The sequence below is a fragment of the Mustelus asterias genome (genome assembly GCF_964213995.1).
Source record: "Mustelus asterias chromosome 26 unlocalized genomic scaffold, sMusAst1.hap1.1 SUPER_26_unloc_6, whole genome shotgun sequence".
In the NCBI taxonomy this organism is placed as follows: Eukaryota; Metazoa; Chordata; class Chondrichthyes; order Carcharhiniformes; family Triakidae; genus Mustelus; species Mustelus asterias.
This window is the reverse complement of record NW_027590113.1, coordinates 965,809-981,932: the sequence shown is the minus strand read 5'-3', so window position 1 is coordinate 981,932 and position 16,124 is coordinate 965,809. Positions and strand designations below refer to the sequence as shown.

The 16,124-nt window shown below is 46.0% G+C and overlaps 1 protein-coding gene across 2 annotated transcripts in view; it reads left to right on the top strand.

The window, feature by feature from the left end:
- The window catches only part of LOC144482162 (NACHT, LRR and PYD domains-containing protein 3-like), an 81,421-nt gene that overhangs the window by 53,227 nt on the left and 12,070 nt on the right, over positions 1–16,124 (top strand). For both annotated transcript variants that reach the window (XR_013495883.1, XM_078201376.1), the window contains exons 9-11: positions 8,732–8,902; positions 9,201–9,371; positions 14,499–14,669. Coding sequence is in view for 1 of the 2 variants with exons in the window: in XM_078201376.1 (XP_078057502.1) it covers positions 8,732–8,902; positions 9,201–9,371; positions 14,499–14,669 (513 nt within the window). In the remaining variant the exon portion in view is untranslated. The remainder of the gene's footprint in view (positions 1–8,731; positions 8,903–9,200; positions 9,372–14,498; positions 14,670–16,124) is intronic.

Sequence of the window (16,124 nt, the reverse complement as noted above, 5' to 3'; positions counted from 1 at the left end):
GCCTTGTTGACCAAGTTATCCACCTGTGTTACCACTTTCGGGGATCAGTGGACAAGTACGCACAGATCCATCTGTATGTCAATGCACCTGTTATTTTTTTCAGACAGGGAAGGCTGGGGGACGACCATGTGGAGTTGTATCAAATTATAGAAATAAACCTTTCCCCTTGGTTTTAGGAGACAATAACCAGGGGCATAGATTTAAGGCATTGGGGAGGAGTTTCAGAGGAGAATTGAAGATGGCACGGTGTTTAGCATTGCTGCCTCACAACGTCAGGGACCTTTGTTTAATTCTGGCCTCGGGTGACTGCCTGTGTGGAGCTTGCATGTTCTTCCCATGTGTGCGTGTTTGCGTCAGGTACTCTGGTTTCCTCCCACAGTCCAAAGATGTGTAGGTTAGGTGGATCGACCATGTGAAATTATCATTTCGTGTCCAAAGATATGTAGTTTCAGTGGATTTGCCATGATAAATGTCCAGTGATAAGCAGTTGTGTGGGCCTGGCTTTTTCGGACAGTCAGTGCAGAGTCGATGGGGCGATTGGGCACCTTCTGCACAGTGGGGATTCTATGGTTCTGTGGAAAAGCTTTTTCACCCAGAGGGTGGTGGGAATCTGGATCTCACTGTCTGAAAGGGTGGTGGAGTCAGGAACACTCGCAACATTTAAGAAGCATTTAGACAAGCGCTTGAAATGCCGCAGCAGACAAGGCTATGGAGCAAGTGCTGGAAATAAATTAGAATAGATTGGTGCTTGATGGCTGACACAGACACGATGGGCCGAAGGGCCTCTTTCTGTGCTGAAAAACTCTATAAAGGCCCAGGGGTTGGAAGTTATGAACCAGAACCTGAATTTTCACTGATTCCTATTATTTCTCTCTCTCTGATCCCAATGCAGTGGCCTGGGTGTAGGGGAATCATGTGACGGTGACTCTGGGAGGACCCGTTCACCTGCTTACAGGGGGACACACATCACCCAGTCTCACAACCCTTGATTTGTGAGGAAGAGTAAAGAGTGAATGGAGGCAATTGTTAAGATGCAGACCAGAAACTCCAAGGTGTTTTGTGAAGTTAGCCTGGACCCTTGGTTTGACATTTGATTTTGGCATTGATGAGCATGAGGTGTTTCACTCCAGGTATGAATCAAGTGACCCACTTAAATAAACACAGTTTATTTAAGAATGCAATTAGAATATAACAACAAGAATTAGCATAACCTTTACCAATTGCAAGACTTACACATGACACAGTATAACTCTTAACAGCGAGCTATCTCTGTTGTTCCAATATAGAAACATAGAAACCCTACAGTGCAGAAGGATGCCATTCGGCCCATCGAGTCTGCACCGACCACAATCCCACCCAGGCCCTACCCCCACATATTTACCCGCTAATCCCTCTAACCTATGCATCCCAGGACTCTAAGGGGCAATTTTTAACCTGGGCAATCAACCTAACCCGCACATCTTTGGACTGTGGGAGGAAACCGGAGCACCCGGAGGAAACCCACGCAGACACGAGGAGAATGTGCAAACTCCACACAGACAGTGACCCGAGCCGGGAATCGAACCCGGGACCCTGGAGCTGTGAAGCAGCAGTGCTAACCACTGTGCTACCGTGCCGCTAATATAAAGCAATACCCACAGACATACACCCTTCTCCAACATTAGTTGGCACAAAAAACAAGTAAGCTCACGTGTTGCCGATTTCCAGCTTTTTACCACTTCCGGAGAGCCAACAGACAATTGTTTTCAGAGAAGGATGTCGCTCCGAACAGCCCAACCGCAGAGAGGTAACCCCAGTCTCTGACAGCTTCCAACACAGCAACACTTAAACAGCAAAAACTCCAACTTCAGAGAGGGAAACGGCACTGCTGTTTGTCTTAACTTCAAGCAGCTTCTGAAAGCAGAATTGAAACTAGAATGTTCTGTGAATAATAGCTGTCCCTCAGTCACATGACATAACCTGTCAACCACCCGCAATCAAGCTCTACTCTGCCATCCCAGGGGAAACACTGAAACAACAGAACACTGCATTAGTTCACATTAAAATCAACATGATGTCAATTATACTCCTTCAGTAACAATAAAGGAAACCGGCTACAGATAGCACGGTGCCGACAACATAACCTGCAGAGAAACATGATTAAAATAGAAACTAGAAGCAGGAGTTGGCCATTCGGCCCTTCGAGTCCTGCTCCACCATTCATTTTGTTCATGGCTGATCATCAAATTCAATATCCTTCAATCTTCAGTATATTTCTTCAAGACATAGTTTGTAACAGAATGTACACTCCAACACGTCCTTCAGCCGGTTCCATGTGACCAGTGATGGGCACACAAGCTCTATGTGTTGCAGGTGCCAGAGAGTCTCCTGTGCCCATCCATTCGACCGCACACTCTCAGCTCCACAACCAGTATCACAATCAGCGATTTCCCACCCTGCCTGTTGATCTCCCTGCTCCAGTGCAGCTGCTTCTCGGTGTAAGGATGGCAAGATCTGGACGCTGCCACCATTTGTAGTTCATTTCCTGACGTTTCGTGCTCTCTTCGACAGGCACATAAAGTTCCATTCTTTATCTCCCATCAAAGACACAAGCCTATGCTGGTTAGGTGATAGAAAATAGGAAGACTTTTCTATCTCCTAGATGGGCAAGAATATCAGAAGAATGGAACACCAACCACCTTCAGATTCCCTTCCAAGCCAGACACCAACCTGACTTGGAATGTATTGCTTTTCCATCACTGATGTGGGATCATAATCCTGAATGTCCCTTCCTAACGGCATTGTACCAGAGGGTGTTCAGAATTTCACAAGATGGTTCACCATCCCCTTCTCAAGGACAGTTGTGGATGGGAACAAGTGTTGGCATTGCCCGTGACACCATCATCCCATGAAAGAATTAAGAAAGACCAGTGCTACCCACTGAAGGGATGGGTAATTGTACCCAAACATAGTTACAGATGAGAGACACACAGCTGCTGCAGGGCAACTTGAGTGACCATTGAGCAGGCCATAGGGTTTCTAAAGATATATCTGATGGAGCCCCTCAATATACCCAGCAAGGGCCTCAAATGTCCAGGTGTTGTGCTGTGTTCCATACAACCTGGATCTAGAGTGGAGAAGCTTTGAAGAAAGTGTGATGCAATACAATGTTGACCAGATGCTTCATGATGAGGAACCCCATGGACCACAGGCCAGAGACATGGGATATGTGTCAGGGAGGATCGAGATTCAGTGATACAGACATGTTTTGCATGAGTCTCTCACACAGCCATTCAGTGCAATAAATCTTCCACCATCTCCAGCACTGTTGCTGTTTCTGTGAATGTTTTATAATTTCCCTGGAGCCGTCACTACATGAAACAAAGGTATTGGAATTGTATTGACCTGATTCAGTGCTGTATTTCCCATCTCACATTCCCAGTGAACTGTTAAAGACCCAGTAATATGGTGAAGGAGTTTTTTTAGTGGTGCACCATCTCTGAACTTATTGAAAATACATACGTAACAAGGTGACCGGTAACAACAAAGTATAACCCTGTGAAACCCAAGGAAGCAACCCCACCATGACAGCCACCGCTTTCCCCGCACTTTCCGTCGAGCTACAGGCAGGATCTTTACCTCTCCTGTGAGAATTTCGATGACCGTGGCCTTTGTCCTCGGATTTCCTGGATCCTGGAAGGATCCGGCCAACTGCAGGTCCTCTGCACAGATGCTGGAGTTGTCTCTGTCATCATAGCTTCGTAAGATGCTGGTGTCACAGTCGGAGCAGAAGAGGACCCACTGCCCACACCAGGGGCATCCTGAGAGGAGCTCCCAAATGCTGCAGGCAGCTGCTCCTCTATCCATTCAGGGCAAACTGGACCCTCCCTGCTCAGCTGGGGAGGTCCTGACAGTTACTCCAGGCACATTTTCCCACCTCTCCCGCAGCCCGTGTTCCACAGAGCTCATGGAGGTGGTGAGAACATGCAGGTTCATGTGTATTTCCTGTGGGTGATAGGCTGGATGTGACTCTCCATGAAGGTCACCAATCTCTCTGTGGAGGATGCTATTTGTGCTCATACCTGAGACATGGTAACACTGCTGGCCTGGATTGACTCCTCCATCCTTTGTGTACAGATACACACAGCCTTTGGAAACTCCACCAGATGTTAAAATACCTTGCGTGCAGCTCCAGTATCTGCTGCATTGTTAAAGACTCCAGTCACATTTCATCTTCCTGAAGCTGACAATGACCTGTCCTCTCGAGAGTGTGAGTGAACTCAGCTATTCCTGCCTCCATCAGCTGCTCGGGTTTGTGTGTGCTGCCAGATTGTAACCCCTTTGCTACTCGTGAGAGACAGTATCTGCTCTGGTGGAGGTCATGGGGAATAATATGACAGTCCATCCTCTGACGTACCTTCCTCATCTTCAGAGCTGCACGCCCGTCTCCCGCTCACCGCAGCTGTTGTTTTCTGTGAGAGAGTGAAGAATGTTCGAGGGTAATGCACATTTCAGCATGTCCTGGAGACTGCTCCTAATGTGGAGATGCCGGCGTTGGACTGGGGTAAACACAGTAAGAAGTTTAACAACACCAGGTTAAAGTCCTAGTTTAAAGTTTCCCCTTTGGTTTCCCCAATGTACCAATGTCCCGAGGCATGGTACATTGGGGAAACCATGCAGACGCTACAACAACGGATGAATGAACACCGCTCGACAATCACCAGGCAAGACTGTTCTCTTCCTGTTGGGGAGCACTTCAGCGGTCACGGGTATTCGGCTTCTGATATTCGCGTAAGTGTTCTCCAAGGCGGCCTTCACAAGACACGACAGCGCAGAGTCACTGAGCAGAAACTGAGAGAACAGAACCTTGTGCATGAATCGCAAAAACTCAGTTTACAGGTGCAGCGGGTGATCAAGAAGGCAAATGGAATGTTGGCCTTTATCGCGAAGGGATGGAGTATAAAAGCAGGGAGGTCTTGCTGCAATTGTACAAGGTACTGGTGAGGCCGCAACTGGGGTAGTGTGTGCAATTTTGGTCCCTTATTTGCGGAAGGATGTATTGGCCTTGGAGGGAGTACAGAGAAGGTTCACCAGGTTGATACCGGAGATGAGGGGGTGAGCTTATGAGGAGAATTGAGTAGATTGGGCCTGTACTCGTTGGAGTTTAGAAGGCTGAGGGGAGATCTTGTAGAGACATAAAGGATAATGAAGGGGCTGGACAGGGTAGGGGCAGAGAGATTCTTTCCACTTAGAAAGGAAACAAGAACTAGAGGACACAGCCTCAAAATAAGGGGGAGTCAGTTTAGGACAGAGTTGAGGAGGAACCTCTTCTCTCGGAGGGTAGTGAATCTCTGGAATTCTCTGCCCATTGAAGCAGTGGAGGCTACCTCGTTAAATATGTTTAAGTCACAGGTAGATAGATTTCTGATCAATAAGGGAATTAAGGGTTATGGAGAGCGGGCGGGTAAGTGGAATCAAACCACTATAAGATCAGCCATGATCTTATTGAATGGCGGGGCAGGCTCGAGGGGCAAGATGGCCTACTCCTGCTGCTATTTCTTATGTTCTTATAGCCAAGTTCCGCACACATGAGGACGGCCTCAACCGGGATCTTGGGTTCATGTCACACTATTTGTAACCCCCACAGCTTGTCTGGGCTTGCAGAATCTCACTGGCTGTCCTGTCTGGAGACAATACACATCTCTTTAACCTGTGCTTAATGCTTCCTCCATTCACACTGTTTGTACCTTTAAGACTTGATTATCTGTAAAGACTGCATTCCAATCATTATTCTGTAAATTGAGTTTGTGTCTCTGTATGCCCTGTTTGTGAGCATGTCTACACTCCACCTGACGAAGGGGCAGCGCTCCGAAAGCTAGTGGCATTTGCTACCAAATAAACCTGTTGGACTTTAACCTGGTGCTGTTAAACTTCTGACTGTTACTGTTCCTAACCCAGAGCTCCATGTGACCAATGATGAACACACAAGCTCCAAGTTATGGACTCCGCAGCAGAGTCTCTCCTGTGCCCATCCATTCACTCATTCACTCTCTCTGGATCCACAACCCATCTCACCATCAGCGATTGCCCACCCAGCCTCCAGGTCTCCCAGCTCCAGCACTTCATCTTCCATTGGCATAAGGATGACACAATTCAGACACTGTCACTCTTGGCTCCTTCTCTGACACTGTGTGCCCTCTTTTACAAGCACATAAATTTCCATTGATACTCACCCATCAAAGACACACACAAGCCTATGGTGCTGCCAGACTGCCCATCATGGGACCACCAGGATGGTCACTCAGTGTCGGCAGTGCAGCAGTCATCTCTGACTGACCGGAACCCTTCAGAGAGGCTGACATGTTCCTGAAGATTGATGCTGCTGTCTGGACATTGCCAGTGTCTGGGTGGAGATGTTCTTTCCACAATTTCTCTTTCATCCTTATTCACATATCAGCCTGTAAGTTTAACACTCTCCTTGTCAGAACATATCAGGTTATTGATCCTTTTGCCTCACTGCAGCCACGTGCTGCCTGCTCTGGCCCTCGGCAGTGTCTATCCAGACTTGCTTGGGTTGATGTTACAGGACTCCTCCTCCAATCCTGAGGGAACAGAACCTCCCACCAAACCGAAATAGCCTTGAGAATTTCCAGGGTAGGGTCAGCGAATTGGGTTTAATCTGCCTTCTGCCATTTCAGCCCTTTGTTCATTAACCAGGGCTCCCTCACTGCTCCCTTCAGAGCCTTTAAAAGTGCTGCTGTCTGCCTTTAAATCTGGTGCCAGCTTTGCCTGAATGGGGTCTTCCCCTGCAGCCAGTGGTTAAGCTCTGGAATGCACAGGGTTTTGGGGGAAGGTTGGGGGATGACACGTAGTGAATTGCTCATTCGGAGAGTCAGTGCAGACACAATGGGCCGAATGGCCTCCTCCTGCTCTGTAACAATTCTGTGATTCTGCCTGTGCTGCCTGAGTGGACGGATTCCCCGAACCTGTCAGATATTAATGTGCCAGTTTGGTTGTATGTGGAGTTGGTTCATTCATTTGGTTTGGTGTTTAGAGTGTGATGGAGAATGATGCTAAATTTGAGGGTTTGGTCCTCTTACCGGCTGTGGGGTTCATGGAATCCCATCTCCTCCCAATGCCGCACGTTTATTAAGTTGTATCCCTGAAGATACATGTAACAAATTGTCTCTCTCTATTGAAGAGAAATACAAAGAACAAAGAAAATTACAGCACTGGAACAGGCCCTACGGCCCTCCAAGACTGCACCGACCATGCTGCCCGACTTAACGAATACCCCCTACCCTTCCGGGGACCATATCCCTATTCCCATCTTATTCATGTACTTGTCAAGGCCGTCCCTTAAACGTCACCACCATATCCGCTTCTACTACCTACCCCGGCAACGAGTTCCAGGCGCCCACTACTCTGTGTAAAAGATCTGCCTCGTACATCTCCTTTAAACCTTGCCCCTCGCACCTTAAACCTATGCTCCCTAGTAATTGACTCTTCCACCCTGTGAAAAAGCTTCTGACTATCCACTCTGTCCATGCCTCTCATAATCTTGTAGACTTCTATCAGGTCTCCCCTCAACCTCCGTCGCTCCAGTGAGAACACACCAAGTTTCTCCAAACTCACCTCATAGCTAATGCCCTCCATACCAGGGCAACATCCTGGTAAATCTTTTCTGTAAAAGGGGTAAACCCTCTCCAAAGCCTCCACATCTTTCTGGTAGAGTGGCGACCAGAATTGAACACTATATTCGAAGTGCGGCCAAACGAAGGTTCTATAAAGCTGCAACATGACTTGCCAATTTTTAAACTCAATACCCCGGCCGATGAAGTCAAGCATGCCGTATGCCTTCTTGACTACCTTCTCCACCTGCATTGCCACTTTCAGTGATCTGTGGACCTGTTCACCCAGATCCCTTTGCCTATCAGTATTAACATTTCATTGAGGACTGTGGCGACTAACACTGTCCACACTGCAACATCACCAACTTCCAGTTGAAATATCGATACATTTCCAACCGTTATCTTCACAGAATTGTTATGGAGCACAATGAGGCCATTTGGCCCATCGTGTCTGCACCAGCTCACCAAATTAGCATTAGGAATTTGTGTCATTCTCCAGCCTTTTTCTCATATCCTCGCTCATTGTTTATATTCAAATAATCATCCAATTCCTTTTTGACTGCTTCGATGCAGCTGACCTCCACCACACTTCCCGGCTGTGAATTCCAGACCCGAACCACTGGCAGTGTGAAAAAGGTTTCTCTCTCATCATCGTCAACCCCACCACACACTGCATTCCTGAGCCACTGACCATCCCATGTCCCTCCCTGTGACTCAGGGTAAGGACATGGGAATCCTGTGCTCTTCCCTTTCACCATCATCCTTTTTGTCGTTTAATCACTCCGGCACTTCCATTTTGTTCTTTCCTTGTCACCCGCCCATCCCCAGCTCCTGTCACTTAAAACAATTTAATTCATTGCTATTTCCAATTTCTAAGTTTCGCGAATTGAACTGAAACTAAATCTGTTTCTCTCTCCACAGATATTGCCTGACCTGATGAGAGTCTCCAGCATATTTTATTCATATTTCAGATTTACAGCATCAATATAATTTTGCCTTCTATCAACTGAAGTTGTGTTTCTTGAATGTCCCGCGCTTTACATTATTATTGTTCATGATCTTATTCTTAATAACACTGCGGATTTACCCTGATTCCTGTTATTTTTCTCTCTGATCTCCAGTCTGAATGAGAATGATCTCTCAGATTCTTGTGCCGAGGATCTGGCCTCTGCTCTCAGTACAAACGGCTCACTGATAGATCTGGATCTGAGTGTCAATAAACTGGGAGATTCAGGAGTGATACGGCTATCTGTGGCTCTGAGGAATCCTGACTGTAAAATACAGGAACTGGAGTAAGTAGTAGACTGTGTGAGATTGTGTTTATAATAACTGAAGACACAAACCCATGCTGGTGAGAACCTGACTGACCATCGTGTATACACAGGGAAAGCCTCTTGCCTGTGACCATCCCATTCTCACAGTGCTCGAGTTATCTGACTAACTAGAACCCTGCAGAGAGAGGCTGACATGTCTCTGACAGTCGATGTTTCTTGAGTGTCCCGTGCTGTACATTATTATTGTTAATGATCTTATTCTTAAAAACACTGTGGATTTACCCTGATTCCTGTTATTTTTCTCTCTGATCTCCAGTCTGAATTATAATGCCCTCACCGATTCTTGTGCCGAGGACCTGGCCTCTGCTCTCAGTACAAACCGCTCACTGATAGATCTGTATCTGGGTGGCAATAACCTGGGAGATTCAGGACTGAAGCGGCTGTCTGTAGCTCTGAGGAATCCGGACTGTGAAATACAGAAACTGAAGTAAGTAGCAGACTGTGTGAGATTGTGTTTATAATAACTGAATATTCAACAATATAATTACATCACTGGTATTTGTATAAAAAACACTGCCCATTACTATTGGCGTCAGTTATGAACAAGGAAAACTGCTTTTCCTCTGAATCCTGTTGCTGCTCTCTCTGATCCCTGAGCAATGGGAGTCAGTCCCACAAATCCTTATGTTGAGGGAGTGGGGGAATAATGTTTTCGTTCACCCTTTGAGGTCCTCTCCTCCTCCTCAGATGTGCACAGCCCTCCCAGGACACAACATCCATTGATTAGTGAAAGGGGGGAGACTGAATAGATAACAGTAAATGGAGGACAGGAGATGGTGGTGGAGTCTCGCTGTTAGTAACAGATGACACTACAGCAGCGAGAGGTGAACTTAGTTCAAATGATCAAGATGCAGAATCAGCTTGGGTAGAGGTAAGAATTAACGAAGTTAAAAGATCATTTGTGGGAATCATTTATAGGCCCCTAATATTCAGAATATTCGACACAGTACACAGTAATATTAATGGGGTCTTGTATAAACATACTGCAATAATCACAGGTGATTTTAACATTCATGTACAAAGAAGAAGAAACAGTCATGCAGCACAGTTACAGGCCCTTCGACCCACCAAGCCTGCTGCGACTCCTCGTTCTTATTCAGACCCAGTACTTATTGCTCATATGCAGTTTCTATTCCTCCGTTCATCTCCCGTTCATGTTTCTATCAAGATAAACCTTGAACATTGGGAACGTGCCTGCTTCCGTCAACTTCACTGGCTGTGCATTCGAGGCACCCACCACTCTCTATGTGAAAACTTTCCCCGCACGTCTCCTCTAAACTTTCCCACTCTTGCCTTCAAACTGTCCCGTCCTGTAGTTGACCTTTCCACCCTGGGGAAAAGACTCCAACTATCAACCATATATCTGCCTCTATCAGGTCGCCCCTCAGCCTCCGTCTTTCCAGTGAAAACAATCCGAGTTTATTCAACTTCTCTTCATACCTTAACCAGACCAGGCAACATCCTTGTAAACCTTCCTTGCACCTTCTCCAAAGCATCCACATCCTTCTGGTTGTCTGGCGATCAGCACTGCACGCAATATTCCATATTGGGCCTAACTAAAGTTTAATACAGCTGTAACATAACTTGCCAACTTTGATACTCAATGCCCTGGCCAATGAAGCAAGCATGCTGCATGCCTTGTTGACCAAGTTATCCACCTGTGTTACCACTTTCAGGGGTCAGTGGACAAGTACGCACAGATCCATCTGTATGTCAATGCTCCTGTTGTTTTTTTCAGACAGGGAAGGTTGGGGGACGACCATGTGGACTTGTATCAAATTATAGAAATAAACCTTTCCCCTTTGTTTTAGGAGACAATAACCAGGGTCATAGATTTAAGGCATCGGGCAGGAGTTTCAGAGGAGAATTGAAGATGGCACAGTGGTTAGCATTGCTGCCTCACAACGTCAGGAACCTTTGTTTAATTCTGGCCTCGGGTGACTGCCTGTGTGGAGCTTGCATGTTCCCCCCGTGTGTGCGTGTTTGCGTCAGGTACTCTGGTTTCCTCCCACAGTCCAAAGATGTGTAGGTGAGGTGGATCGACCATGCTAAATTATCATTTTGTGTCCAAAGATATGTAGTTTCAGTGGATTTGCCATGATAAATGTCCAGTGATAAGCAGTTGTGTGGGCCTGGCTTTTCCGGACAGTCAGTGCAGAGTCGATGGGGCGATTGGGCACCTTCTGCACAGTGGGGGTTCTGTGGAAAAGTTTTTTCACCCAGAGGGTGGTGGGAATCTGGATCTCACTGTCTGAAAGGGTGGTGGAGTCAGGAACACTCAGAACATTTAAGAAGCATTCAGACAAGCACTTGAAATGCCGCAGCAGACAAGGCCATGGAGCAAGTGCTGGAAATGGATTAGAATAGATTGGTGCTTGATGGCTGACACAGACACGATGGGCCGAAGGGCCTCTTTCTGTGCTGAAAAACTCTATAAAGGCCCAGGGGTTGGAAGTTATGAACCAGAACCTGAATTTTCACTGATTCCTGTGATTTCTCTCTCTCTGATCCCAATGCAGTGGAATGTCAGTCACATTGATTTCTGTGCCCTGGGTGTAGGGGAATAAAGTGACGGTGACTCTATGAGGACCTGTTCACATGCTTACAGGGGGACACACGTCACCCAGTCACACAGCCCTTGATTTGTGAGGAAGAGTAAAGAGTGAATGGAGGCAATTGTTAAGATGCAGACCAGAAACTCCAAGGTGTTTTGTGAAGTTAGCCTGGACACTTGGGTTTACATTTGATTTTGGCATTGATGAGCATGAGGTGTTTCACTCCAGGTATGAATCAAGTGACCCACGAGGATGCTTTTATCAAACACAGTTTATTTAAGAATGCAGTTAGAATATAACAACAAGAATTAGCATAACCTTTACCAATTGCAAGACTTAAACATGACACAGTATAACTCTTAACAGCGAGCTATCTCTGTTGTTCCAATATAAAGCAATACCCACAGACATACACCCTTCTCCAACATTAGTTAGCACAAAAACAAGTGTGCTCACGTGTTGCCGATTTCCAGCTTTTTAACGCTTCCGGAGAGCCAACAGACAATTGTTTTCAGAGAAGGATGTCGCTCCGAACAGCCCAACCGCAGAGAGGTAACCCCAGTCTCTGACAGCTTCCAACACAGCAACACTTAAACGACAAAAACTCCAACTTCAGAGAGGGAAACAGCACTGCTGTTTGTCTTAACTTCAAACAGCTTCTGGAAGCAGAATTAAAACTAGAATGTTCTGTGAACAATAGGTGTCCCTCAGTCACATGACATAACCTGTCAATCATCCGCAATCAAGCTCTACTCTGCCATCCCAGGGGAAACACTGAAACAACAGAACACTGCATTAGTTCAGATTAAAATCAACATGATGTCACTTATACTGCTTCAGTAACAATAAAGGAAACCGGCTACAGACAGCACGGTGCCGACAACATAACCTGCAGAGAAACATGATTAAAATAGAAACTAGAAGCAGGAGTTGGCCATTCGGCCCTTCGAGCCTGATCCACCATTCATTTTGTTCATGGCTGATCATCGAATTCAATATCCTTCAATATTCAGTATATTTCTTCAAGACATAGTTTGTAACAAAATGTACATTCCAACACGTCCTTCAGCCGGTTCCATGTGACCAGTGATGGGCACACAAGTTCTATGTGTTGCAGGCACCAGAGAGTCTCCTGTGTCCATCCATTCGACCGCACACTCTCTGCTCCACAACCAGTATCGCAATCAGCGATTTCCCACACTATCTGCTGTTCTCCCAGCTCCAGCGCTGTTAATTCTACGTGTAAGGATTACAAGATCTGGACGCTGTCATCATTTTAACTTCATTCCCTGATGTTTCGTGCTCTCTTCGACAGGCACATAAAGTTCCATTCTTACTCTCCCATCAAAGACACAAACCCATGCTGGTGAGAACCTGACTGACCATCGTGTATACACAGGGAAAGCCTCTTGCCTGTGACCATCCCATTCTCACAGTGCTCGAGTTATCTGACTAACTAGAACCCTGCAGAGAGAGGCTGACATGTCTCTGACAGTCGATGCTGCTGTCTGGGCATTGCCTGTGTCTGTGTGGGGATGACCTTTCTACCATTTCACTTTCATTCTAATTCGACCCCATCTGCCTCAGATTATATGCTATAAAATGCTTCACCACCTTGTCAGAACTTGGCAAGTTATTCATCCTTTTGCCTCATGCAACCATATAACCCACGCCTACTCAGGTCTCCAGTAATCTCCATCCCGATATACTTGGATTGATGTGGCAGATACTCTCCAGTCCTGAGAGAACAGAAATTTGCTCCAAACTCACGTAGCCTTGGGGAGCAGTACCAAGTGTTGCCAAGTGCATCATTGAATTGAGTTTAACCTTTCTCCTCCCATTCGAGCCCTGTGTTCTTAACCAGGTCTTCCTCACTGGTCTCTCCAGGGCTGCTGTCTATCAAAGTGCTGCCCGTGCCAGCATTGCCTGAACCGAGACTTTCCCTGCAGCGAGTGGTTAAGGGCTGGAGTTCACTGTCTGGGAGTGTGGTGGAGACACGTTCAGTTGAAAATTTCCAAAGGGAATTGGATTATGATCTGAAAAGGAAGATTGTGCAGGGTTACGGGGAGAATTTGGGGGAATGACACTTAGTAAATTGCTCATTCAGAGAGTCAGTGCAGAGAGTATGGGCCAAATGGTCTCCTTTTGCTCTGTAACAATTCTCTGATTCTACCTGAGAGAGATACCAATAGCCCTTTGTGGACACTGGCTAAATTACCTAACCCTGTTTACACTGCAACATCACCAGCTTCCAGTTAAAATCTCGATACATTTCCAACCATTATCTTCACAGAATTATTGCGGAGCACCACGAGGCAAAATGTGTCTGCACCGGCTCACCAAACTAGGATTAGGAATTTGTCTCATTCTACTGCCTTCTCCTCGTATCTTTGCACATTGTTTCATTCGATTGTTCATCGACTGCCCTCTGTGATGCCTCGAATCAGCCCGCTTCCACCACACTTCCAGACTGTACATTCCAGACCCGTACCACTGGCATCGTGAAAAAGGTTTCTCTCTCATCATCTTCAACCCCACCACACACTCCATTTCTGAGCCACTGACCATCCCATGTCCCTCCCTGTGATTCTCGGTAAGGACATGGGAATCCTGTGCTCTTCCCTTTCACCATCATCCTTTTTGTCATTTAATCACTCCGGCACTTCCATTTTGTTCTTTCCTTGTCACCCGCCCATCCCCAGCTCCCTGTCACTTCAAACAATTTAATTCACTGCTACTTCCAAGTTTTAATTTTAGCTAATTGTACTGAAACTAAATCTGTTTCTATCTTCACAGATGCTGCTTGTCCTGCTGAGATTTTCCACATATTTTATTCATATTTCAGATTTACAGCATCAATAGAATTTTGCCTTCTGTATGAACTGAAGTTGTGTTTCTTGAATGTCCCGCGCTGTACATTATTATTGTTAATGATCTTATTCTTAAAAACACTGTGGATTTACCCTGATTCCTGTTATTTTTCTTTCTCTGATCTCCAGTCTCCATGATAATGATCTCACAGATTCTTGTGCCGAGGACCTGGCCTCTGCTCTCAGTACAAACCGCTCACTGATAGATCTGAATCTGGGTTACAATAAACTGGGAGATTCAGGAGTGAAACTGCTGTCTGTGGCTCTGAGGAATCCGGACTGTAAAATACAGAAACTGCAGTAAGTAGCAGACTGTGTGAGATTGTGTTTATAATAACTGAATATTCAATAATATAATTTCACCACTGGTATTTGTATAAAAAACACTGCCCATTACTATTGTCGTCAGTTATGAATAAGGAAAACTGCTTTTCCTCTGACTCCTGTTGCTTCTCTCTCTCTGATCCCTGAGCAATGGGATGTCAGTCCCACAAATCCTTATGTTGAGGGAGTGGGGGAATAATGTTATGGTTCACCCTCTGAGGTCCTCTCCTCCTCCTTAGATGTTCACAGCTCTCCCCGGACACAACATCCATTGATTTGTGAAAGGGGGAGAGTGAGTGGATGACAGTAAATGGAGGACAGGTGGTGGAGTCTCACTGTTAGTAACAGATGTCAGTACAGTAGCGAGAGGTGAACTTAGTTCCAATGATCGAGATGCAGAATCAGTTTGGGGAGAGATATGAATTAACAAAGTTTAAAAAGTCACTTGTGGGAATCATTTATAGGCTCCTAAAAAGTTACAATCTCCGACAGTACACAGGAAAAATAATGGGGTCTCGTAAAAGCATACTGCAATGATCGTGGGTGATTTAAATATTCTTATACAAAGAAGAACAAAGAACCATACAACAGGCCCTTCGGCCCACCAAGCCTCTGGTGACTCCTCATCCTTATTCAGACCCAGTACTTACTGCCCATTTGCGGTTTCTATTCCTCTGTTCGTCTCCTGTTCATGTGTCTATAAAGATACATGTTGGACATTGGTAACGTGCCGACTTCCACCACCTACATTGGCAGGGCACTCAAGGCACCCACCACCCTCTGTGAAAACTTTCCCATAATTGTGCATACCTCCATCAGGTCACTCCTCAGCCTCCCTTTTGTTTTGAAAACAATCTTGTTTATACAACCTCTCCTCATAACTTAACCCTCCTTGACCAGGCAACATTCAGGTAAACCTTCTTTGCACCCTCTCCAAGCATCCGCATCTTTCGAGTAGTGAACTGCAAGCAATATTCAAATGTGCCCAACTAAAGTTTCATACAGCTATAACATAACTTGCCAATTTTTATACTCGATGCCCCGGTCGATGAAGACAAGCATTCTGTCTGCCTTTGTGACCACCTCATCCACCTGTGTTGCCACTTTCAGGGATCTATAGACTTGTACACACAGATCCCTCTGTAGGTCAATGCTCCTGTGGATTCTTCCATTTACTGTATAAATCGCTCAGATTGTCAAAAGTTGAATAGAAGATTCGTTCACAGAATCTATTCAAGCAATTTCTTGGAGAAGCACGTTCCAGTGCCAATCACACTACAAGCTGTTTTAGACATGGTGATGTGCAAATGTGTGGCGTTTCCAACAAAAATACATTCATTTGAAAAACAGCAGCAGAAGTGTTCCAACTGTTGCTAATTCAAGGAGTGTATTAGATTAAGTGAAGATGTGGCACCAGGGTTGGCACTGCTG